Source organism: Scleropages formosus, chromosome 19 (assembly GCF_900964775.1).
Source record: "Scleropages formosus chromosome 19, fSclFor1.1, whole genome shotgun sequence".
NCBI lineage: Eukaryota > Metazoa > Chordata > Actinopteri > Osteoglossiformes > Osteoglossidae > Scleropages > Scleropages formosus.
The window spans coordinates 15,396,399-15,422,498 of record NC_041824.1 but is presented as its reverse complement, the minus strand read 5'-3'; the positions used below and the strand labels follow the sequence as shown (position 1 = coordinate 15,422,498).

The 26,100-nt window shown below is 43.8% G+C and overlaps 1 protein-coding gene across 6 annotated transcripts; it reads left to right on the top strand.

Moving 5' to 3' along the window:
- Nucleotides 1-11,167: 11,167 nt before the first annotated feature.
- tmem269 (transmembrane protein 269) lies at nt 11,168-24,938 on the top strand. Of its 6 annotated transcripts, none has more exons than XM_018760664.2 (9): nt 11,168-11,292; nt 12,929-12,984; nt 15,186-15,226; nt 15,387-15,448; nt 17,920-19,525; nt 20,250-20,347; nt 21,445-21,588; nt 21,917-22,117; nt 22,980-24,938. In XM_018760664.2, the coding sequence occupies exons 5-9, from the start codon at nt 19,317-19,319 to the stop codon at nt 23,087-23,089; spliced, it is 762 nt and encodes a 253-aa protein (XP_018616180.1). In that variant the 5' UTR covers nt 11,168-11,292; nt 12,929-12,984; nt 15,186-15,226; nt 15,387-15,448; nt 17,920-19,316; the 3' UTR covers nt 23,090-24,938. The 6 variants fall into 6 exon arrangements, with proteins under 6 accessions (XP_018616180.1, XP_018616182.1, XP_018616184.1 ...); XM_018760668.2 differs by having other exon boundaries at nt 11,170-11,292; nt 19,378-19,525; XM_018760666.2 differs by lacking the exon at nt 15,186-15,226.
- Nucleotides 24,939-26,100: the final 1,162 nt, after the last annotated feature.

The window sequence follows — 26,100 nt, the reverse complement described above, 5'->3', positions numbered from 1 at the left end:
GTGCACTTTTGATTTTGTTAAAATTCTTTCATTGGGTTACACGTATGTAAGTGTATACAACCTTCCTTAATAGTTTTACTATATTTACTTGCTTCAGACAAATGTATAGGAGTCTTTTGTGCATCAGTACAACATGGTTCTCCCGTCCTGGGTGTGTCCCTCCCCCTCCGGCCTTACGCCCTGTGTGCCAGGTTAGGCTCCGGTTCCCCGTGCCCCGTATGGGGTGAGTGGTTTGGACGGACGCACAACATGGTTCAAGTTCATGGTGTGTTTCACTAGAATACACAACATGATCAATTCGCAGCTGCTTCAAGGATTGTGAACTGAGGCAACTGAATACAGGCAGTCCCTGGGTCATGAACGGCCGACTTGCGTAAAACCTGTAGTTACGAACGACCCCCCGTAAAGCCTATTATATTAAAAATAAAAAAATATTATTACATACAATGATTCATAATAACAAATGGGGGCTCCTTTGTGACGTGCATCAAAACATTGCGCGTCTATACCGGTTTGTCGTTTTGTGGGCACCTGAGCCGGAGGTAGGACAAAGACTTCCTTCTTCTCAGTCGGACTGTCACGCCCATGACCTCGCCCCGAACATCCACACCTACCCGAAATCAGAGCAGCGGGGTATAAAGAAGCCACACCTGCACACCCTGGTTGCAGAATCCCATTTGAAAAACCCGTATCTCCAGCACGCTTGAGTGAACCCACGACACCCTACTTGTCCTTCCAGTCCCTCGTTCTCCTCATTCCCGGTCCAGACTTCCACGGCTCCCAACACTTGCATCGCCTCCTCAACAACAACATCGGATTCTCCCCATTACCTACGTTTGTGCATCGACCGACCCATTCTTGTCCCCGACCACAAATCTCGCTTGCTCCCTTGTGTACCAACAATAAAGATCCCTCAACTGGGTCCACACACACACACACACACACACACACCTCAGTCTCCTGCTCGCTCAATATGAGACGGACCACGTTGCTGTTAAGTATCTCGTCTGTGTTACTGTATTTGGCATTAATTTTTTTACCCTTCTAACCATGGCACCAAAGAGTAAATTTAATGCATGTGATGGTCATGCAAAGAAAAGTAAAATGATCATGATTGAAACTAAAGTGGAAATAATAAAGTAATCAGAAAAAGGTGAAACGCCAACGAACACTTGTATCGGTGGGTGCTCCGCTGGAGGTGTCTTCTGACAGCACCCCACGTCTCCCCACTAGCCTAGTACCAGGTGTCAACTGTGGGTCCATTGTTTGGGTTGGGGCACCAAGGAAACGGCGAGCTGGTAACCTAAGACACATTGGAACAGCGACATACTTGTGAAGGAGTGGGTCAGGGCGCTGTGTGTGTATTCGGCCCAAGGCAGGTACCTGGCCCACTGATGTTGCCTATGGGCGCAGTAACTGCGGAGGAAGTGACTGATGTCCTGGTGCAACCGTTCTACCTGCCCTTTGGATTGGGGGTGGTAACCAGAAGTGAGGCTTACCAAGACCCCATCTTGTTCCAGAAAGCTTTCCAAACCTGCAAGGTCAACTGGGGTCCCCGGTCCGACACAATGTCCTCAGGTAAACCGAACAAGCAAAATACCTGCTGGAACAGCACCTCCGTCGTCTCCAGGGCCGTGGGTAGCCGTGGCAAGGGGATCAGGCGAACGGTCAACTAAGGTTAGTATTGTGGTCTTACCATCTGAAGAAGAAAGGCTCATCAAAAGTCCACTGCCATGTGTGACCAGGGTCGTGAGGGCACCAGTAGTGGTTCCAGCAACCCAGTGGGTGTTTAGGTTGGGGTCCTGGCCTGGAAGCAGGTTGTGTAGGCCTCCACATACTCGTGATCGTCTTCCTTCATGGAGGACCACCAGAACCACCAAAACCTCTCCTGGCGGAGGGAAAACTTTCAGTGGGCGCCAGGGTGTCCTGCCGTGGGTGAGTCTTACCATTTGGTGCATCAGGCAGGCCGGGCTTGGCCGCCTTTGCGGCCTGGAGATCATGGAGAAAGTGCCAGCACACCAGGGCTACAACATAGTTCTTGGGCAGGGTCGGTTTGGGGTTTTTGGTTGGAGGGTCACTGACGTATAGGCGCGAAAGGGCGTCTGCCTGCGTGTTCTTAGTCCCGGCCGATACGATACGGTGAACTGAAACCTGGTGAAGAACAGGGCCCATTGGGCCTAGCGTGGGTTTAACTGGCATGCTTGCTGGAGGTACTCTAGGTTGCCATGGTCGGTCAATACTAGGAAGGGGTGTGAGACCCCCTACAACCAATGTCTCCATTCCTAAAGGGCCAGTTTGATGGCTAACAGCTCTCGGTTTCTGATGTCGTAGTTCCACTCGGCCAGGGATAGCTTCCGCGAAAAGTACGCTCAAGGTTAGAGCTTTTGTGGGTCGCCTTGCCTCTGGGACAACACGGCCCCCTACCCCCACCGTGGAGGCATCCACCTCCACTGCAAAAGGCAGTGTGCGGTCCAGGTGCTGTAATATAGGGGCCGCTGTGAACCAATTCTTCAGCTCCTGGAAGGCGTGCTGTGCCTGGTCACTCCAAGTCAGACGGGTCTCCTTACCTGCAGTGAGGGCCGTGAGGGGGGCGGCAATGAGGCAGAATCCTCTGATGAATCTCCTATAGAAGTTGGCAAAACCAAGGAACTGTTGGAGAGCCTTCACATTTCTTGGCTGAGGCCATTCAGTCACCGCCCGGACCATCTCAGGGCCCATACCTACTCCCTCATCACTCAGGATGTAACCCAGAAGTGACACCCAAAGCTGGTGGAACAAACACTTTTCTCACTTGACGTAAAGGTGGTTTAGCAGGAGCTGCATTAATGCTGTCCTCCTCTGTCATACATGCTTCTCCCTGATCCTGGAGAAGATCCATATGTTGTCCAGGTACACAAAGATGCAGTTATCCACCAGGTCCCCAGGACGTGATTAACAAACACCTGGAACACCAAAGGCGCGTTAGATAACCTGAAAGGCATCACCAAATATTCATAATGGCCAAGGGTTGTGCTAAAAGCGGTCTTCCACTCTTCCCCTTCCCTGAACTGGATCAGATTGTATGTGCTTCAGAGGCTGAGTTTCATGAAGACCTGTGCTCCGTGTACCTGTTCTAAAACTGCAGTGATCAAGGGCAAAGGATGAGGGTATCGGACCATAATAGCATTCAAACCTCAATAGTAAATACAGGGACGCAGATCCCCATCCTTCTTCCCTACAAAAAAAAAAACCCTGCAGAGGCTGGCGACGTGAAGGATTGGATAATGTCTGCTTTCAATGCCTCAGCAATATACTCTCGCATGGCTTTTTGTTTGGAAACGGACAGGGGATAGACCCTACCACAGGGTGGTGTGATGTTGGGCAGGAGGTCAATGGCACAATCCCACGGTCTATGAGGAGAATGGGATGCTGCCCAAGCCTTGATAAAATCTCACCCAGATCTTGATATTCGGGGAGATCACCACCGGTGGCGTCTCTGCGGCACTCTCCATAGATGTCGCCTGACGGAAACAACAAGCAGTACCGTTCACACTGTGGGCCCCAGAAAACCAGTTCCCTGATGCTCCATTGGAACACCAGGTCATGCAGAACCAACCAGAAGAAGCCCAAGATGACTGGCATGTCGGGGGATCGGATCAGGTAAAATGTGAGCTCTTCTCGGTGACAAGCCCGATGGACATGCGTATTAGTTCTGTGCATGAATCTACCACCTCAGTCCCTGGTGGCTGACCGTCGAGGGCACTGGTCCGCAACGTCACATCACAACCCCGCCTGGGAATATTGTGGGAGCTGGGAAAGTCGGCATCCATAAAACAACTCGTAGCCCCGGAATCTACCAACGTGTACACCTCTATCTGATTCCCCACCCATTCCAGAGTTATCGGCATGGTTAGCTGCGGTTTACTAACCTTGGATCCCAGGTTAGCTTTCAGTGATGGTGGGTGAACCGGGCAGATCGCACAGAAATGGCCAGACATACCGCAGTAGAGACATAGCCAGTCCTAGAAAAGGCGCTGTCTCTCGTCTGGGTTCAACCGATTTGCATGGGTTCCAGAGCCTCCTCTGTGGGTCGGGGGTCCGGCGAGGTCAGCCATGGCAGAGGGGTCTGCTCTCAGGGCAGATTATCGAATGTTATCGCTGTCTCCATAAAGCGGTTGAAGGTCCACTCTTCTCCCCGATAGGCGAGCTCCACCTGGATCTGGGGGTGGAGCCCATTCCGGGAGCTGGCTAGGAGGGAGGCGGAGCTCCAGCTGCTCTGCTCAGCCAGAGTCCAGAACTCCAAGAAATACTCTTCTTCTGAGCGATTGCCTTGTGGGATCTTCAGCAGGCAGTCACTTGAGGTTCGAGCTGATGATCAAAAACCGTCTCGAACCGTTTCTTGAATGTCTGATAGGTCGAGGGAGTGCGGGACTTCCAACCTGCTGTGGCCTAGTGCCATGCGAGGCCTGTGAGGAACGAGACTGGGTGAGCCATCTTGGTTTCGTCTGCTTGGTAGGTCCGCAGGGAGCTAGCGAACATTAGCTCACAGCATCAGGAAGCCCTGGCAATTGTCTGGTGAGCCATCGTATCTCTCCAGGGTAGCCAAGTGGAGGTCTCCGGTTGGAGGGCTAATTGTCTCAGGAGCTGGCGCAGCACTTAGCTTGGGGGCTGCAAGGCCACAGAGGCCTCTGTCAATTGCACGATTCTGCTGATCTGGAGCACCTGTACCAGCCCCTGGAGGCTCTACTTAATCCGGTGCAGGGACTGCTCATGAGACCCCAGCAGGGTGCCTTGAGTGCAGACAGCGTGGAGTAGCCGGTCAAGCATCGCTGAGTCTGCGTAAGGGGTAGAATCTTCTGTCATGCCAGGCTGATGGATGCAAACACAGGTGTGTTTATATCTATAACATAAGAGTTGCATTCATAATCATAGAGCAGAGGATCATAGAGGTCTCAGAGTGTTAGTAAGAAGTGTGTTTTCTCAGGTTGAGGTTCTGTGGCCAAGTGTGTCTGACCAGCTGCTTTTATACTTTGTCTCCGAGATTAGTCACAGGGTGGTCGTGGTGGTTGTCAGGCACGTGGTTGTCAGGCGTGCTGTCACCAGGCACGAGGTCAGGACGTGGTCAGGGAGTGACAGTGACAGTAAGGCTGTGCATAATAATAATACTGTTAGTCATTACTTTTTAATATTTTTGTTTCATTTTTCTCCAAGTTACTCTATGTGGACTATGCATGTGATTTGTATGATTTTTTCAGACCCTACACTCACTCATTAAACAGTGATGGTTTGCCGATAGGTTGCAGTGTGCAAATGGAAATGTGGAAATCGAATGAACACAAGTCAAAAATTTATAAAAAGCACTGGATATGATAATGGGCCAATAATACAGAAATTGACTGGAAATTATCAGGCCCAATATGGAGTAAAATAACCAAACATGATCAGTGGGTATCAAGGGGGGAAAGATCTGGACATTATCATGGTTACTAATGCGGAAAAGAAAAGGACATCTCACACACACACACAGACACAGGCTAAAACCACTTATCCCAAGCGAGGCTACGGCGACCTGGAGCCTAACCTGGAAAAAGGGCACAAGGCTGGAGGGGGAGGGAACACACCTAGGACCGGACACCAGTCCACCGCAAGGCACCCCAAGCAGCACTCGAACCCCAGACCCACCACAGAGCAGGACCCAGCCAAGCCCACTGCACCACCACGCCCCCTCAAACAGGACATTATCACAGGTAATAAGAGGGAAATGGACAGGATATGATCAAGGGTAATAAGAAGGAAAGGACTGGACGTTATCTTGGGTAATAATCGGGAAAATAACAACATTACGGTGGGTAATAAGGAGGAAAAGAACTGGACATTGCTATTGGTAATAAGGGGGAAAAGAACTGGACATTATCATGGGTAATAAGGTGGAAAAGAACTGGACATTACTATCGGTAATAAGGGGGAAAAGGACTGGACATTATCATGGGTAATAAGGTCGAAAAGAACTGGACATTTTCATGGGTAATAAGGCGGAAAAGAACTGGACATTACCAAGGGGGAGTAAGGAATGCACCTATGGCCAATAACACAGCCGCGGTAGTATGACTAAATGCCGTCTGCATTACTACGTTGTCGAGATCTGGTTCTGGTGTAGTTTAGAAAATCACCTCCTCTGAGAACTTATTAATAATAGGGAATAGTCCTGGTTGATTTCTACCATTACATATTGGCCAAAGAGCACTACTTATTAACCACTTTGATCAAATGTGCTCTATGATGTTTGCCAGGCCTGGCTTTTATTGTGGGAGTATTATCTGTAAAAGTTGGGTGATGAGTCTGTGACAAATTTTTGGCTTTTCAGTGGTCTAATGGAGGTCAAGGATGGTATCTGCTAAGGTAGTTGTATATGAGTACTTCATATTTATTCTGTCTGAAAGTCATTCAGACATAGGGCTTCACTGAAAAATATGTGATTCATGAATGTAACAGATAATAATAATAATAATAATAATAATAATAGAGTATTTATGGGAGCTGTTTTTGGTCTTTAGCATAGAGAATATCTGACATAATAGGGCATAACTAAAAGCATATAAAACTTGTAATAATGTATAATAAGTAATTATTTGGGAAAATGTGGTAATAAGATATGCATCAGAAGTCCTGGTAGAAAGTAAAATGTTGAAAACTTCACAGCTGAGAAATTGTGTCAGTATGACCTTCTGACAAAGGGGGGGAGTATTTCCACATTAAAGTTGACACAGTGGCATGCACTATCCTTCACCACTAGACAAAGCAGCATCAACTGTCCTCCTCAAATTTTCTTCAAAAACAGAGGCTTGCAACTATCCGTGCTACTTCCAGACATACAGTACTGTGCAAAAGTCTTAGGCACTTAGATGTTTCAAAAAAAATATTTCTTTTAGACGGTTAATGTCTTCTGCATTAGTGTCAATGGGAAAGAGCATATTTTAAATTTCCAAGCATTCCTTTCGCAAAAAGTTACAGTATTGCAGTAAGGGTTTTGTATGTTGTTAAAGAAAGAAAGTATATATACACACACACACACACACACACACACACACACACAGACACTGTCTGAGACCGCTTGCTCCGAGAAGAGTCATGGCGAACCGGAGCGTAACCCAGCAACACAGGGCGCAAGGCTGAAGGGGGAGGGGACACACCCAGGACAGGACGCCAGTCCATCGTAAGGCACCCCAAGCAGGACTCGACCCCCGCGCCTGCCAGAGAGTGGGACCTGGCCAAGCCTGCCAAGGCCCCACTCAAGAGAAGCGGTTGTTGACGATGGATGATTATTAAGCTTTGTAGGAAGTCTATTAATTAAGAGCAAAATTTCTGGAAGCATTCTAACTTTACAACTTTTTTCCTCAACCAAGTGCCTAAAACTTCTGCACAGTACTGTATGCAACCATATCTATCACTCTACACACACACACAGGATTTTTTGCATGTATATCTGTTTGAGGGAGGGTGGCGCAGTGGGTTTGGCTTCTGCCTGCTGTGTGGTGGGTCTGGGGTTTGAGCTCCGCTTGCAGTGCTTTGCGGCAGACTGGCATCCCACTGTCCTGTCTTGGGTGTGTCCCCTCCCCCTTCAGCCTTGTGCCCTGTGTTGCTGCGTAAGGCTCTGGCTTGCTTCAACCCCACTCAGGACAAGCAGTAATTGACATTGGTTGATTGTCTGTTTGAGCTGAATGATGGAACTGTATGGCACCCCTGTTGTTCTGTGGCTCACTTAGAACGGAGCAGATGGGCCATAGGAGGTGAGCTGGGCTCTGACACGTTGCACCATACTAGAGTACACCAGAATACTGCCCTTGAGATATGGAATACTACGGCTTAGCATACTGTGGCTATTCTGGTTCGATGCTATTCATGGGTTGCCAAATTTGTTACATTATTTTTCACTTGTGTGCTTTTGAGTAAAACTGTCTCACAAGAAAGTCAGCCAAGCAGCGTCTGATGGATCAAGCAACAGAATAATCAGTATACAAAACCTTCCCTCCATGGTCCTCATCATGCTTGACCTTGATGCACCCCTGCATTCTAAGTTTTATTACAGCTGAGCTTTAAATTAAAATTAAAATTAAAATTTGCTATTATTCAGCAGTGCGGGGGTGCGGTGGCGCAGTGGGTTGGGCCGCAGTCCTGCTGTCCGGTGGGTCTGGGGTTCGAGTCCCGCTTGGGGTGCCTTGCGACGGACTGGCGTCCCGTCCTGGGTGTGTCCCCTCCCCCTCCGGCCTTACGCCCTGTGTTGCCGGGTAGGCTCCGGTTCCCCGTGACCCCGTATGGGACAAGCGGTTCTGAAAATGTGTGTGTGTGTGTGTATTATTCAGCAGTTGTTCAAATGAATCACAGAAATTCAACCACGATGAATGAAAATGGCAGGTGCAAGAATATAGGTGTTCTTTCAGTTGTCCATTCATCATCAATGACTTAATGAGGTTATTGTGTAATGCAGGGTAGTGGTGGTCCAGAGCCTATCCTAGAAGTACAGAGTGTGAGGAAGGGTCTACCCTGGAAGAGACACCAGCCTATCGTTGAGCAATCAAATACTACGAGCAACTGAGTCAACATTTCAGCTGAAGCATATGTCTTAGAACTCTGGGAGAAAACCAGAGCAACAGGAGGGCACGAACATGAACAAGGCATGAACATGCAAACTCCACACAAATTCAAACCCAGGTTGAATCCTACAAAGCAGATGCCTTGACGCACTAACAGTGAGTTCTCAGCTAACATGCAACCAACCACTCAGTGAAGCCTTATTTATAAAGAGCCTTGAGCCTTGGCTTTATGAAGTATGCGGAGATGCACGGCCCGCTGAAATGCCAGACATTTTGCACAATCTGCACACTGTGTGTTTTGGGGTCTAAAAATAGAGAGCCATAACTATGCGGGTAAATTCTTTAGAAATTTGGGATTTAGTGGCACAATGCAATGAGTTCAAGTGTGGAATTTGTTTGTTTTCTCCTGTGCAGGAGTGGAAGAGAAAAAAGGTCCATGCTGTGTGTGAGACTATCGAGCTCCAGTTACTTTTGACAATTTTGTTGGCACAGTCCACCATCTGAATGTCAATAAATGGATTTTTGCCCATCTTGGTGACAAAGATGGAGATCTGTTTACACCTCTTAAATCACAGCAGTGCAATGCTGCATACTATCCTCTTAAAATGTATGAATTTAGTAAGTCATCATTTGCCCAACTGTGATTTTTTTGTGATTGAACACAAAGCAAATCCGATTCTATGAGTCTTCAGACATATTACTGTGATATTATAGTGCCAGCTGTGCTGCCACCTGTATAAAATATGACAGCAACAAAACCAAAAACTAATAAAGTCTAGAATGACATAGAACCATTCATAACTGAGGGCAGCAGAGGTTTGAAGTGTCACTCTTTCTTGAGGACCACCTGTCAAAATTATGACCATTCTGTATAATCATGTTCTAATTTTGCTCCTGGTTCGAGCAGGTCCTCTGCAGTCTGAAAGTTGTTGGTTCGAATCCCCTCCTGGCTGTAGAGCTGTTGGTCAGAGTGTCCACCCTGAGTTGACACAATGTGAATATCCTACTGTATGAACAGGTAAATTACTGTAAACTTCATTATGTAACACTGTATGTTGCCTTGAACAAAAGTGTTTGCAAATCCAATGCTGGTGATGCAGCTGGGTCAGTGACACCAAAGAACGACACTTTCTGTTAAATAGAAAAAAGTGAAACTGGAAGGACTGGAAAAATGTCTTAGACTTTTCAAGAGCATTTCAAATGGATTTTAGAAGCGAGTCATTTAAATCATCACATTTGCAAGGTTGTAAGATTTTACTTACATTTAGCTAATGCTTTTCTCCAAAGCAACTTACAGTGTTAAGATACTTGCAATTATTTACAGCAGGAAAATTTTACTGCAACACACACACTTTCTGAACCGCTTGTCCTATACAGGGTCACGGGGAACCGGAGCCTACCCGGCAACACAGGGCGTAAGACCAGAGAGGGAGGGGACACACCCAGGACGGGACGGGACGCCAGTCCGTCACAAGGAACCCCAAGCGGGACTCGAACCCCAGACCCACCGGAGAGCAGGGCCCGGTCCAACCCACTGCGCCACCGCACCCCCTGCCTTTACTGCAGCAATTTAGGGTAAATACCTTGCTTAAGGATACTACAGTTGGAGGTGGAACTCAAACCTGAGACCTTTGGGTCCAAACGCAGCAGCTCTAACCACTAAACTTCCATGTGTCTAATATTTGAGCTCTGTGTACAAAGTGCATGACACACAGGAGTGGGTAATACTATGGTATAGCAGTCGCAGGGCTTAAACTAGCAAACTTCATTGACTGTTAGTTTAAGTCCCACTTCACACTTCTGCTGTTGTATCCTGGATTTACCCTGGTTGATACAGTAAGAGTACTCTGGTAATAAACTGCTATGATTCTATACTGTGGGGGAGGCATGGTGGCACAGCAGGTTTGGCTGGTGCCACCAGTGTGGCAGGTCTGGGGCTTGAGTCCTGCTTGGGGTGCCTGGCATCCTATCCTGGGTGCATGCCCTGTGCCCTGTTGCACTGGGATGGGCCCCGGCTCACCACAACCCCACTCGGAACAAGCAGCTGTTGACATTGACATTTTATAACTACGTCCTTTGGAGGTAGTTGCACATTATCATTCAGGTAAAAAAGTCTCAGGCAAATACATAAATGTGAAATTGAACTTAATGCTTTATGATTCTCCGTTCTTCTGACTAGACTGTCCGACTAACAGTGCTAGCAAATAAAATTTTTATCTTTATATACCGTATTGCTTGACATGGATTGTGCATCTTCTTGTCACGTTTCCATTCAAGTAACAAAAACTTAAAGACAGCTGTGAACAAACCTAAATAACGCGCGTGAAATCAATGCAGGTGGCTTTATGCTAATATGGAACGTGACATTTGCATATTATGAGCGACTTTGAAGCATATTTGATCCCGCGCGGGCTCTAATAAAGCGTGACATTCCTCCGGGTTGTTCAATGACCGCACGTACGGTACGTCTTCGCGCGCGCGACGTCCCTTTCCACCCGCTTCCCTCCTTACCATGAATATTGTGCTGCATGGAAAACGCTAGAAGAGCCGAGGGCGTCATTTCCGGTGGAATATTCCAGCGAATCGAACTTGGGGCTTTAAAAGGGAAGTCTCGCAAAGCTCACCGCTGTCATTAAGAGACAGTGGCGGGGTTGTCCTGAGCGGTGTGTGGTGCACAAGCGACAGTTCTGGACGTTTCTCAGAATCTTGAGTGTCATTTCAGGTAAGTCTCAACCTGCAGGCGTTATTATTATGCAGGAAAAAGGAATTAGTCATACCAGTTAGTAACGGTTTTTTATTTTTTTATTTAAATTCTTGCGCAGTTAACGGCTGCAATATGAATATTGCTGGTATTCAATACTACATGCAAGTTATACTTGAAGCAGGATCAAATTTCTCACAGATTTGCGGGTAATGACGGACTTGACAATCAGTGATGAATATTATGTCTGACATGACGGATGGGTTTTAAAAATCGCGAAATATTTTGCATTTATGAGGCTGTAATGTAGCAAGACTAAAACAATAGTGACAATTCGTAAGACTTGTATGTAATGTGTGGATGAACGTGCGCGTGCAGTAGTGGTCCTATGACGTTAGTGATGCACAGAGGATTGCACTGTACCTAGAGAAGAAAGAAAGTAATTTTTTTTTTTTTTTTTTTTTTTTTTTGTAATTACTAACTTTGGCAAGTTCATTTTTAATCATTCCATGTTACGTTTGGCGGGGCAGAGTTGCACGTGAAACAAGTCTCTCTCGCGCGCGCTGTCTGAAGCCGTTTTGTCCCATGCGGGGTCGCGAGCCTAACTCGGCAATACAGGGCGTAAGGCTAGAAGGGAGGGGACACACCCAGGACGGGACGCCAGCACAAGGCACCCCAAGCGCAAGCGGAACTCGAACTCCAGGCCCGCTTGAGAGCAGGACCCGGTCAAACCCGCTGCGCCGCCGCGCCCCCTGAGATAAGAGGCGTTAGAATTAACATAACCCGCAAATGTTAATTACTGCTGTGTGGCGGGGCTCCGATTCCAGCACCGAGCGAGACGTCGCACACTTCACGTGTTTAGCTGAGCGCAATTCACGTGCGGCCGCCTAGGCAGCGGGCAACTGTGACGTAACCATGGTTACCGCCTCTCTCCTCTGTTGCGCAGAAATATAAAACGTTGGCAGGCTGTTCCAGTTCATAGCTCATTTTGGGAAGACTGAAATTACCCCCCAGCAAAAAAAAAAAAAAATCTTTTTGCGTTTTATGAAGGACAGTGTGCAGACAGTTTAAGTTTTCAGGGGTGATTAAGATCAGTGGTGTCATCCTGACAGCCCCACTCTGTTTTGTCCTTTTTCCTCTAAAACTAGATTCTAGCTTGTTCACTGTGGAGGTCTTCACATGTAGTCTCCTACTGAATAACCATTTGTTTTTATCTGAGTGACCACAAAGATCAAGGATGTTGGGATGTTGCCCTTTGCAAGACTTTTCTTGCATAACATCACACCGAGTACCTACAATAACAGTGCAGCGAAGAGTAATTTCCTTTAGATTGATAACAGCCAAATTTGCCTCCAGGTTTGAATTAATTTAGTGCTTGTGGTTGAACTAATCATGTTCAACGTTGAGAAAATAAAACTGGGCAAAATAGAACTGCAAAATTGTTGTGCTAATTCTTATTAGGCAATCTTAAATTGCCTCATCTTCAAGTCTGATGAATCATGAACTGCAACAGTAGTTATAGCAGTTGTCACTCTTGAGCAATTACAGTATTTTTGCTATGGTTATAATCCCAACAAAATTATCTAATAAAACACGTCAGCTCCGTCCAAGGTGATTTACAACATCAGGCATATCTTGTAATTTCACTTGTTTGCAGGTGCTGAACTGAAAAGACAAAAGAAGCCATCATGATTATGCTGGTTCCTCCCTCTGGTAAGTTTTCTAACACACTCCTTCCACACCACAATTTCCCAATTGTATTTGTATGACTGGCATCCTATAGTTAAACATTGGAAGCTTGTAACCTTCTGTTTTCCCTTTAATGGGAATCGATTATGCTCAGTATATATAAATTGATTAGCAGCTTAGGTCCAGTGAGGGCTAATCAACTGTTGGCCTTGCTGGGTGGGAGTACTTTGCTCTAAACTCGTCCAATGTTGGGCCACAACCGGGTCGGTGGCCCTCTGTTTAGACCACATGGTTCCAACCACCTTCTAAAATACTGTTGGCACTGATACTGTTACAGCTGGGAAGGGTTTATTTAAGCTTTTAACTGACCTACATTTAGGTTTAACTGAGTTCCATCAACCACCAGTGAAGTTATCTTCTGTCTATAATCAAATATACAATTATCTTAATGAACAGCACATAACACATAATCCTCCACCAGTTAATCAGTTGGTTCCAATTGTCTTTGTAATTATGTGTTACCTTGAATGAATACACTGTTTATTTGTTGAGAATGTTGATTAATTCTTCATAACTGTAGTAATTTTCACTAGGAAAAGGACATTTCTAGTTATCATAATGATATATACAGTGGTTAACATTCAGTTGTGAAAATACAGTATAAATTCCCAGCTTAGACTACATGTAAAACTATGTAAATTTTGTCTTTTTAAATCAATATCTCACCTTACAAACTATAAAACTGAGCATGTAAACAGAGTTTGGACAGGTTTTTTTCTAAATTCATAATTAGTATGTATAAATCTTCAGTTTTACAAAGTCAAATGCATAACATTTCTCCTTTTTTGAGATAAGGTGTTGCTGGATATAGACTTCACTTTTGACCTAACACTAAAATGAAGGTACTAAATCTTAAAAAGGAAGTTGTTTCAAGCACATATGTTGACCCGCCTTCTCATCTGAAGAAATTGCAGTAAAACAAAACTGACGACAACAGTACTCATTTTAGTTGACGATAACCTTACCATGTTTCATAACTTGGTGAAACGGTGTCTCCCCTCGTGCAAGTCTATAAAGCTACCCTAGTTGGTGATCTAGCTGCCTAGCAACCTGTTGTGCAAGGAATGTGCTTGCAAGTTTGTGCCTTTTAATGTATTAGTGTTGTTCTCTTTAATTTTTACTTAAGCCATGGCAAAAAGGTAAGTCACTCAAAGCACATCATGGTTTATTCCTTACATACTTAACGTATTAAAAAAACTGAAAAATCAGTTGTTCCTTAAAGGCACATAATTAAGGATATGTCTTTACCTGTAAAATACTTTCTCCCCTGTTTTATTTTAATTCTAGGGTAGCTGGACATAACTAGGAATTTAAAATAGTCCAAAGAATGCGTTGTATAACTGCCCCAGCAGGGTAGTGCGCCTTGTTTTTTCCCCACTCAAAAACTGTTACCAGGTAACACAGCAGTGTGACTGGACAATTCAGCCTCCAAATTCATTAAGCAATGTTCCAAAAATAGATGTGCACCTTAATGGTGTGATCTATTACGATGGCTGGCTCATAGTTTATACCTTAATAGCATCTGTTTGCAAAACTCTCAACACAGTAAAACTAGCTTAAAGGAATAACTTTAATTGGTCTGTATTGATATGCAAAAGAAACAGTATTCTGGTAGTAACACCCAGCTGTGATGGTCTACTTCTCTGTGTGATGCTGACTTGTCCAGTGATGAATGCTAGAAGGGCTTTGTTAGTTATAGATGTGTATGTTTTCTTTGCATGTCTTTCCAACTAAAAATTTAAATGCTGAGCTGTTTTAATTGGGTAAATTGAGGGCAAGTATTAATTTGAATGTGTGGATTTTTGGTCTATCACTGTAACTTGTCATTTCCTGGCACATCCTGGAAAAAGTTGTTTTGAAGCTCAAAGTGTTAACCCTGGTATTCATCCATATTCCGATTCCTTCCATTGCTTTATTGAAATATGAAACTGTCAGCCTTTACCCCCCTTATGTTTTTTATGTCAATTGAACGACGCGTCACTGCAGAAATGTTAAATTCCGTTCTTTTGAAGACAATTTGATTCTTGTGGAAGGGAAGCCTTCCTAGAAAACTAGTCTTTCACCTTTATGTTTATATAGAAATCTCAATTTCACATTATGTAGAATTGGTCTCAGGTACTACCCTATTCAGTGCCCACTTGAGTGTTTGTTCTGTAATGTTTCAGATTACAAAACGGGAAGTCCCACAAAGTGACAGGAGAATGCAGTGAGTTATTTTTTTTAAATATGTGCCTATATTGAAGGTGATAATGAGAACACAAGGTAAAAGAGCAGACATGCTGTATAGGTTCAAGACCTTTTTAACAAATAGTATATACTATATTGTGCTCTTGGCTTGTGTTGTCTCACTCATTGTTTTCTTTCAGATGAAGAGTCTCTTGAACTCGACTGGCTATGGAATCGTGAAGTTCAGTGTGCAAAACAAATAGTAGGAACCTCAATTTAACCCTTTTTGTAAATGCACAGATTGCGGACAAGAGACTCCTAAGCAACACAGGTTCTGTTTTTTTGGACTGAAAACATTCCTACTGTGCTGGTAGCCTAAAACATGGCTTTGCAGTATCGCACAACAGTTTGCGCACAAGGACTGTGCTCCAAAATTGCACTCTGTCTCTGAATTTTTTTTTTTCTTTTTTTTTTTTTTTTTTTTTGTGGAGAGGCATGTCAGCAGCCTACAACTAGTGTTTGAGGAAAGGGCCATCATGGCTGGCCCTCGTATCCCTCATACCTTCTACTTTTTTTGAAAGTGAAAAGCCAATAAACTACGCCTTGGTTTAATGGGTAGTCGAGCACTGGAGCGCATCAGCATGTCCTTCCATTGAGGTTAGTGTACACTCTAGCATGTGTTGCCACATTGTCCCCTCCAGTGATTAAACCCACTGAACTGTGGCCTTTTTTGTTTTTGTTTTTGTTTTTTTTTTTTTTTTTTTTTTTTTTCCCCCCCCGCTCCTTCCATTCCTCCAATGTTGACATTCTCTGATGTCACTGCTTTGTGTCTCACTATGAAGGTCCCACCTGCCCACACACACACACACACACACACACACACACACACACACATACACTGCACTCTAAAGCAGTGACTTTTTTTTTTGGAGTGCCAAAGACATGACCATGAGTGCACTTTTTGGAACACAGTCCTGGTGTCCATCTCCCCTGTCACAGTGATAAACAACCAAAGAGCTAGCTGCCCTTTATGGCTCTAGTACTGCAGTTTGGTCTAAACAACATGGGGTGTTTTCATGTTCTCAAAAATTAACCACAGTGTGGCAGAGGGAGCTCTATAATCCAAGGAAATAAGTAAACAAATATAAGCATGCAGAAAAGGACTTCCTTGGTTTTTTTTTTTATTTTGTTAAACAGCATGAACAGTTCTTAAATGCTCTGGTAACGGTAACTGTGTCAGGCACCAGCCTAAAGCGCAACCCCAGCCCCGCTTGAGTGACAGCAACACTTGGGGAAGTCTCATTGGGAAGAAATGAGCACCAAGTGTGGCCAATTAGCCTTTATATCTGTTATGAAAGGGTGATGGTTCTCTCTGTTAGAGACGTGATAGCTTTGTTGTCACCTGACAGTCGTCCCCCCCACCCCCCCTACTTTTTTTCTTTTTTGTTTTCCTTATTGGTGGGGGGTGGGGAAGGGGTAATTAGTGTTCAGCTGATTTCATCATTAATATGTACCGCCAGCATAATAAAACAGCTGTTGGTGTCTCACACCAGGTCACTCCTTGGATAAGACATCATGTCACAGTGAGATGGTCACTGGTCATGTTTTCTCAGAACAATCTACAGTGCTGTGAAAAAGTATTTGCCCCCTTCCTGATTTTTTTTTTTGCCATATTTGTCACAGTTAAATGACTAAGATCACTGAACAAATTTTAACATTACACAAAGAGAACCCAAGTAAATACAAAATGCAGTTTTTAAATGATGATTTCATTTATTAAGGGAAAAAAGCTGTCCAAACCTACCTGGCCCTTTGTGGAAAAAGTAATTGCCCCCTAAACCTAATAACTGGTTGAACAACTGCAATCAAGCGTTTGCGATAACTGGCAATGAGTCTTTCACATCGCTGTGGAAGAATTTTGGCCCACTCTTCTTTGCAGAATTGTTTTAATTCAGCCACATTGGAGGGTTTCCGAGCATGAACGGCCTGTTTAAGGTCATGTCACAGCATCTCAATTGGATTTAAGTCCGGACTTTGAGTAGGCCACTCCAAAACCTTAATTTTGTTTTTTTGAGCCATTCAGAGGTGGACTTGCTGGTGTGTTTTGGATTATTGTCCTGCTGCATAACCCAAGTGTGCTTGAGCTTGAGGTCACGAACTAATGGCCGGACATTCGCCTTCAGGATTTTCTGGTAGAGCGCAGAATTCATGGTTCCATCAATTATGGCAAGTCATCCAGGTCCTGAAGCTGCAAAGCAGCCCCAGACCATCACACTACCACCACCATGTTTGACTGTTGGTATAATGTTCTTTTTATGAAATGTTGTGTTAGTTTTACGCGATGTAACAGGACGCACACCTTCCAAAAAGTTCAACTTATGTCTTATCAGTCCACAGAATATTTGTCCAAAACTGCATTTTGTATTTACTTGGGTTCTCTTTGTGTAATATTAAAATTTTGTTTGATCTCAATGATTTAACTGTGACAAATATGCAAAAAAAATTCAAAAAAAATCAGGGAGGGGGCAAATACTTTTTCATGGCACTGTACAGGGGAATGTGAAAATGGCAAGTAACATGGACTGAAGTTCAACTGAAATTAAAAACCTATGAAAAAGCAACTAGCTTACAGGAAATGGATCAGATAAGCAAACCAAGTTCCTGTGGGAACTGTTGGAGTAACTGTGCACACCTCTTTCAGATAGACCATAATTTGCTGTGCAAATCCCACAGATATTCTCCATACCAGGCTTTATGAAGCACTGTTGTTTGGTGCATCTGACAGTTGCATGGAATGCGGGTCACGCTGCACTGGGGGCTGTCTGGTTGGTTGCTGACGCAGATGTTAATGGCTCACGACTCGGGTAACTACTGTGTGCCCCCCCCCCCCAACAAATATTGGGTGAGTCCTTACATTCTGCTTGTGTCCAGAAATGGTCTCTTTCAGTTCTGCTTCGTAAGTCAGAGCTTTTTGCCAGTTACGCCCACCCCCCCACCATGTTGCATATGCCTTGGCCCCACCTGCTGAAGAGCGCTCTGCAAACTCTTTGCTTACATCTTCAAGCCACCAGCTTCTCCAGGACAGAAGTCCCTTTGTCGCGCTTCATTAAAAAACCTCCCCTCACTTCTAGGCCGAGTTGCGCAGCTGTAGTCATGGACTCGCTGTGTCACCAGAGCCTGCAGCATGCTGATGAAAACTTACAAGCGGTAACGTGCTGTTACACACAACCGGAGCCTGCAGTGTACAACATTACGGCCTAAACAAAGGGGTATGGCCTCTGGAGATAAATGCTTTGAAAGCCAAAAGCTTTGCAGACCAACCAGGAACAAATTCCACAAGGCGTTTGGGAGTTTGCCGAGGAGTCGGTTTGTGTAGTTGTGCCATTTGTTTCAGACCTTTATTTTAATGGATTAAGCTTCCGTTGAAGATTGTGTGATGTCACACTGGTTATTTTAGCCCTCTGTAAATCTGCTACTCGCTACTAAAATTTTCCAGATAGCTCTGAATGCTAGCTGTTCCAGACAAGCTCTTGTGTGACATTTTTTTTTCATTAACCCAGAGTAAACAAATCTCATGCATTTGTGTGTGAAATGCATAACAGTTTATAGATTGCTACTGATAGTAAAATATTAGGTGCTGAGCAATGGTGAAAATGTGGTGTTTTACTGACACAATCAAGTGGATTTATTTTAAAGTTTTTGAAGAGGGTGGCTGTCTAAAATGCTTAACGTATGGTAAGTTTTCACCACTTTCCTTTACTACTAGTTTGTGTGAAATACTTTTGTCCCCACATTCAGACTTTTTAGATTGTTAAATTGCATGTTTGTGTGGTTCTGTTTAAAGCAGTCTGCGGAGAAAGTGTGGGAACCCCTTTTGTTTTATGGGAGCATCTGTTTGCTTGGCACAAACACCAAGGGCTTCTGATTACTAACCTCAGACCCTGTATGTCATGAGGGCTCTTATGTTAGTTGAAAGGGCTGCAACACACCGGGTCACTTAAGTATTTCTTTTGTGTTGTCTTTCTTTTCACAACTTTTATGTTTCTGCCTGAAATTTTATGCCACCTAGCTAGGGAGTGTCCAGTTCCCGGTTCAGAGTCCATTGACTGCCCGGGATCAAGTTAGCGGTTATGCTCTTCCATAGTCTCTGCAAGGTGGTGGTGTGTGAGTGCTGTCTCTGTTCGGTCACAGGTGTCCTCCAGCGTGCTAAGAAGCTCATCCTGAGCGAACAGGCTGGCTGGGTGCAGCTGAAGGATTTTGCCCGCAGAAATGCCGCCAATGCCCTTTCAGTGTCAAACATGGTCATGGGTATGGCCTCCATCCTTTGCAGCCTCAATGGGTGAGCAAATTCTATTCTCAAATGAAATGGAAGTGTAAGAGTAGCAGGTATTCTGTAGATAAGGGCATGCGGGGGGGGGGGTTCCTTTATTCATACCAGTAGCAAAGGTATTTATCCTGAGACAGTGACCAGAAAAAGAAGAAAAAGACTTAACCACATAAGACCTATGAGTTACCTGTGAGTTGCTGGTCTAAAGAAAATAAAATTAATGGATTTAGGGGGGAAAATTTTTGGGGGGAATTTACCACTTGTGGAAAAGGCATACTACAGATCACCTTATACTTCACCGAATATGGTTTCTGCAGAGCAACACAGTGATTATTAATTAGTATTTATCTGACACCTTTATTCAAGTGTTAGATACAGTGCAGTAAATTCCCTACAGTCATTCACACATCTGTGCACCAGGTTGATTTGACATACGCGTTTGCACAAAGGGCAATTTAGAGTCACCCCTTCATCTGAAATGCTTATTTTTGGACTATGGGAGAAAATCAGAAAATATGCTGTCTTATTGACATTGCTTTCCTCCACATAAGTCCCACACAGACTGTACAGGGTTTGAACCTGTGTCCAATCATGCAGCGAGGCATCACCGCTCATTAGAGGGCAGACAACACACCTTAACACGAGGATGTGCGTCAAGCAAAATGAGGTATATGACCCTCTGATGTTGATCAAGTGTTCTGTGGTGCTAATGTGACTGCTCTTTCCCACTGTGTAGCCACCAGTATGCTGCATGCTGGCTTGTTCTCATTGGCTATCTGCTGGACTTGGCAGATGGGGCAGTTGCTAGGAGACTGAACACCTGCTCAGCACTAGGTAAGTGGACTGTATGTCCAAGGTGGATGGATGGGGACATCTCAGAGGACCTTTAATAGACCTGACATGCTCACCAGAGGAACGCCAGCCACCAGGGAAACATTTAGTGTGTTTCGCCAACTAGAAAATGGCATCCCAAAGCTCTCCTTTAGTCACATGGGGTTGGCTCATCCTTTTTAGTGGGTGATCTGCCACTTCACCTTTAATAGCCTCTGATACAGTGCTGCAGGGTGTTTATGAGCAGGAAAGGCAGAGTGAGATCATCTGTATGTTGTAGAAATCAATAGGGCTGAAGTGAATTGAACTGCCCTGAGTGGATGCTCAATGCCCTCTACATAGGCAGCTCACAGGTGCATCACAATGCCCTCATACTACCTTTTTGCAGCCTCTGTGGACCCAGTGTTTGTTTTCTGCATGACTTTGCATGATGGTTTTGTTTCTTTTTTTTTTTTTTTTGTGACACCCCCACTTAATTCTGTTCTCTTCTCCTTTTATTGCCGATTGAACAATCTCTTTCCAATCAACCCGGCTAATTCCAATGGGCCGCTCCTGGTTTGTCTTCATAATCCCAGCGATTATAGACTCCCACATATCTGAAATTGCTTAAATCTTTGACCCCAAGCTGTGGAATTCAATCCCTTTATCTGGCCACAGGTCAGGATCAGCACATGTTAACAGTTCACAAAAACACTCCCCTCCCGGGGAATGAAGAGACCCTGGCACAGGGGATCTGCTTTATGATGGGAGGCCAATCGGCAAGGGCAAGGGAAATTTCCACTGCTAGTGTGCTAGCTTGGTCTCTGTGTGCTCTCTGACCATGGGATGGGATGGGGGAAGCTGGAAAGTAGGCCATCTTTGTTGCAGGGCCAGAGCGAGCTCTGATTGAGTGTGTGAAGAGTTACAGTGCATGCTTGTTCTTTTTGTGCATTTCCTCATTTTGTTAAAATTATCTTACTGCTTTTTCTGTTTGTTCGTTCTGTATTCCTGCAGATTTATAGATTTGTATGGTGCCACTATTGTCCGTGTTTGACAAAGCAGCATGTGCCATTTTTAGAACGGGCGGGTGTAAGTGTTTTCCGTGGGTTGGGGGTTTTCAGGTGCCAAGTTGGACGACTTTGCAGATTTCACCACGTTTGGCATCGCCACAGCTCTACTCCTGAGAACACATGGCTTGTTGGACAACATCCTGTGCATGTGCTACGTCCTGGCCGTGTTCATTCGTCTCTGCTTTTTCTCTAGTGGTAAGAGGAGCTCAGCTGTGAAACAAACACATGTGGAACCTCAGCTACTGCATTTATAGATTAGACAGATGGATATATTAGATTTATTTGTAAAATGAAAAATGCTTTTCCTTCAGTATCCAAACTCATGTCTTTTGTAGACAGACTGCAAAAAATTAAGTATATGTTGAAGAGTTCTTTTAAAATATTGCCAAGTAACCATGGTAGATGAAACTTCACTCAGTTTGTTCCGGTAAGGATTCTTCTAGATCCCAATGTGAGTGGGCTGATGGAATTGCACACCACTGAGATCCTCTTCATTGGGTCCCCCTTCTCTCTGCTTGCATAGGGATTCCCTTCATGTATCGTGGTCTGCCATGCATCTACTCCTCTGCCATCCTGGCCTCCGCCTCAATGCTCTCAGGGGGCAACATGCTGGTTTTGCGGATCATTGCTGCAGCCATGATCCTCTTCATGGTGAGCCACACCTTCTACCCTCATGACAGGGTTCTGGAGTCTCAGGCCTGGAAGAAGATGGTCTATGCTGGAGGTAAGGCTAAAGCAGTAATATTTATAGATTGATTCTGATTGATGGATGACACAAAATTTGTAAGCTACTTGCCTTCAGTGTCTTCAGCATGCAGACATCTGGACAGTGGGCTTGAGACCTTAACATAATCTTAGAATTTCTGGGCATTACGTTTTAGCCAATACATTGCAGATTGGTTATAATTTCAGTGCTGCATTTCAAAGTATCTGTGTACAAAAAGTGCAAGTTCAGACCCCATCTCTTACCCTCATACCATTGAGCAAGAAACCTATCTTTAATTGCTCAAGTTTTTTTTTTTTTTTTTTTGAAAAACCCAGCTATATAATGGATAGATAATTTTAAGCACTTTGACACTTTGTAAAACATCATCATAAAGTATGTAATGTTAAAACAATTCAATTTATTTTTATAGAGCGCTCTTCTCTCGCAGTGACACAGAGCACTTTAACACAGGCATAAGGCAAGAAAAATAGATACAAAGAAAGAAGACAGTCGACTAATGGCTGCCATAATAAAGTACTTTTTATAGCGCTATAAGTATGCCTACTGGCCACTGGGGAAAAACTCCCAACTGAAGGTTGAGGGATATAATAATAAAAAAAACCTCTGGGGGTCCATGGGCCAGTGGTTGCCCACCCCTCTTGGGCATTCTAGATAAGTAACAACTGTAAGGCAGTTTAACAAGTAATAATGATATTGTTGCTAAATGGTATCTTGGATCCCCAGCTCAGCATTGAACGTCTCGTTCGTCATGGCAGTTGGTCATCATCCTCAGTCAGCATGGGAACAATCAGATCTAGTCACTTAAGATTCCCTTTCAGCTGTGTCTTGCACACTGTAATTGTGTTTCTACTTCTTTTAGGAGTGGTCATGGTGTTCTGTTCCTCCTTCCCACCGGCCTGCGTTTACTACCTGCTGTGGTCAGTTTCCTACATCCTGTTTCCTACAGCACTGTGGAGCTGCAAGGTGTGAAGTAAAGTTTGGGCTGATCCTATGCACCACCTGGCTCATCAGGCCTGCAGAAAGTGGGCCTCAGTCTGCCACTTCCTGTTTCCATGGCAACTGTAAACACATACTGTTCCTTATCAAACATTAAAACAATCATGCAAAAAAATGAATAACCCACAGGTATACTTTTGAAGTGACATTTATTCTGCAAAACTCCCCCCCCCCCCCCCATAAGAAGGATGTAACTTGATGAATAACAAGATTTGATTTTGTGAAACAATAATTGGTAAATTGAGACTGCAACATAACTGATTTTCTGTACTATTTATCAGATGGCTTAGTTCACTTAAATCTTAAGTGTCATCCCATGTAAAGTTTGGAGGTAAATCACCATCTGCGTTCCTTTATCCATCCGGCAATATTTGTATAGCAGCAGTATGTCAATTTCTCTCCTGTGAGCTACTTTATGAGTAACTTATGAGGAAAGAATGTGTCTGATTTGCAGTATGGACTACAGTATTTTTAACCACATGCCACTAATCTTGCTTGATGACAAAAATAAAATCCACAGCAGAATCAATAGAGAATAGTGTGCTAAGTTGAAGTATTGGCGCTGAAATAGAAAATGCACCCCCAAAATCAAAATGTTAGTTTGGAAAAAAAGAAAGTCGTGTTTTTGTAATGCCAGTTTTTTCCAGTCCCAGGTTGATTCCTTTCTTTGGATGTCAAATTGTGCTAGTTCTACATGCGTGTGTAGTGATTGTAGGGCAATTTCTTCAGATACAGAAAATACCGTTGAATGCCTCAGTGGAGGTGGGGTTTGCTGCATACTATAGTAATGAAAATGGACATGGATATTTTATTTTTGTGGATTTATAATATTTGTGCAGCTTTATGAAAGATTTTAAAAAGGAATTTTTTAAGCTATTTTGTCAGAATCAACACTTTGTGGTGTTGGATTGATGTTTTAAAGTCAAAGGTTGTTCCAACATCAGTATATTGGCTTGTTTAGTATGGCTTGGTATGACTTAATTATATTTCTGTGATTTTTACCTATGTCTGGCACTGTCAGTGCTACTGCACCACTGTTGCTCTGTCGCAGACTCAATCCAACATTGTGGCAATGTTGTGTGTGAGACAGATGAGACAGATGAGACAGACATTGCAGTGACAACATATTGCTGCACTTAGTTGATAGAATGCCGTATTTTTGCGAAGGCAGACATACAGTGTTCCTGTTTGGGCTTTTAAGGATGTGTGCAGCTTAGTCTCTGTTTTAAGGGGCAGCTCTTGTGTTTTTACATGAACACCAGTTACTCAGAATATTGCAGCGACTGAGCTTCAGCCTGTTTATCTCCACCTGTCATTATCACACGTACAGGATCAAGTTGGGCATTTGCAGACATTGAATTGTTCACTATTGGTGGCGTTTTATAATGAGTAACTTTTTTTTAATGTTCATGTCCTTTCGTGGTTTTGCCGAAAGCGTTTTTTTTTTTTTTTTCTTTTTTCCAAGAGTGAATGCTTTTCTGTGTTCTGTGTAATGGATGTAATTTGAAAGATATTTTTTTAAAGACTGCAGTGCAATGTCTGTGAATTCTTTATTCCCCTTGAAAAGTGGAGAAGACTTCGCTAAATAGTTTTTGAATGCATAGAAAGGAAGGTGATCATGGTTTTGTAAGACTTTTTCCTGACTTTCCACCCACTTCAAGTCCTGTTCTAATTCCATTGTTGTATATTGTTAGACTTTGTGTTGCTAAATTAAGGAGCTCAGGAGTTGTACTCATCTTTTCATACCAGCCACTGATCATCTTTTAAATCTGTATTTTATATCTTTTTTTGAAATAAAAATAGTTTGACAGAGATTCATTAACCCTTGACTGTTACGTGGTGTTTTCGCCAGTCATTGAAGGGCTCTTCCTCACTATTGAACCGTACCCCCAGTGTAAGAACATACAACCTTCACTAAAGGTGTACAACCTTTACCTAAAGTGACCTGCTCATATTCTACAGCTGAAATGTATTCTGCTTATGAAAGGCAGATCTGTACAACTATACTTCGAAAAATCCTAATATGTTGCATTTTATTTTCAACAAGGTTCTCCAAATGGCCAGGTGTGATCTTTACTGTGACCTTAAATACAAATTGTACTGTATAGCCATTTGCACAAAGAAGCCTCACTAGTGTTAAACATGACACAGCAGCAATTAAAATGTGGTGAACAGTCTAGCGATAGCTTCCTTCATGCTTCTGCTGTAGTCTCTACAGTATCGTAAAAAGGACAACAGAAGGAGAAAGTTAAACAGAAAGAGATGGAAGGATGCTTTAAACCACTGCAAAGTGTTTGTTTTTTTTCTTTTTTTTCTTTTTTAGTCACAAACTTCTCGACCAAATTAAAGAGCAGCAATGGAACCAGTTTTGAGCCACTAAATTTTGGCTCAATGGGGAAGTAATTTGTTAAATTACAGATTATTTTATTGCATTTTTATTTGCAGAGTACCACATGAAATAAATTTAGTTCTACAAGGAGTCTAATATTTTGCATGGACAGGTGGTAGCATAGTGGTCAGTGCTGCTGTCTTTGGCCCTAAAGGTTGAACGTTCAGATCTCACCTCCAGCTCTAGTACTCTTGAGCAACATACTAACCAAAATTGCTCAGGTAAAAATTAGTCTGCTGTATAAATGAGTAACTAATTCTAAGTAGCTTAGCATTCTAAGTTGTTTTGGAGAAAAGCCTCAGCTAAATGATAAATGTAACATGAATACTGAAGGTCTAAGGAGTCTTCAGCTGCAGTGAAATATCAAAACTGCTGTCCTCTCCCATCATTTTTATTCTGTGGTTCATTTACTGCTGGTTTCTCAGTCACTCTTTGACCTCATAATTTCAAGTGTGTGGCGTGTTCAGCTACGTCACCATGTAAGATTCCTCAAAGTCTAATGTGAAAACTTTGGCCATGGCCTATCTTCTGAGAGAGTTGATGAAAAGCCTAATGGGTGATGGCGCACTGATCAGTGTATATCAACCCAACTGTC

Bases quoted from the DNA above. Each gene is read 5' to 3' on its own strand.
- tmem269 (XM_018760666.2), top strand. From the start codon at position 19,317: ATGCTCTTCCATAGTCTCTGCAAGGTGGTGGTGTGTGAGTGCTGTCTC. The intron at 19,526-20,249 runs GTGAGCAAATTC...CCCACTGTGTAG, and splicing joins ATCCTTTGCAGCCTCAATGG to CCACCAGTATGCTGCATGCT. The intron at 21,589-21,916 runs GTAAGAGGAGCT...CTGCTTGCATAG, and splicing joins TCTCTGCTTTTTCTCTAGTG to GGATTCCCTTCATGTATCGT.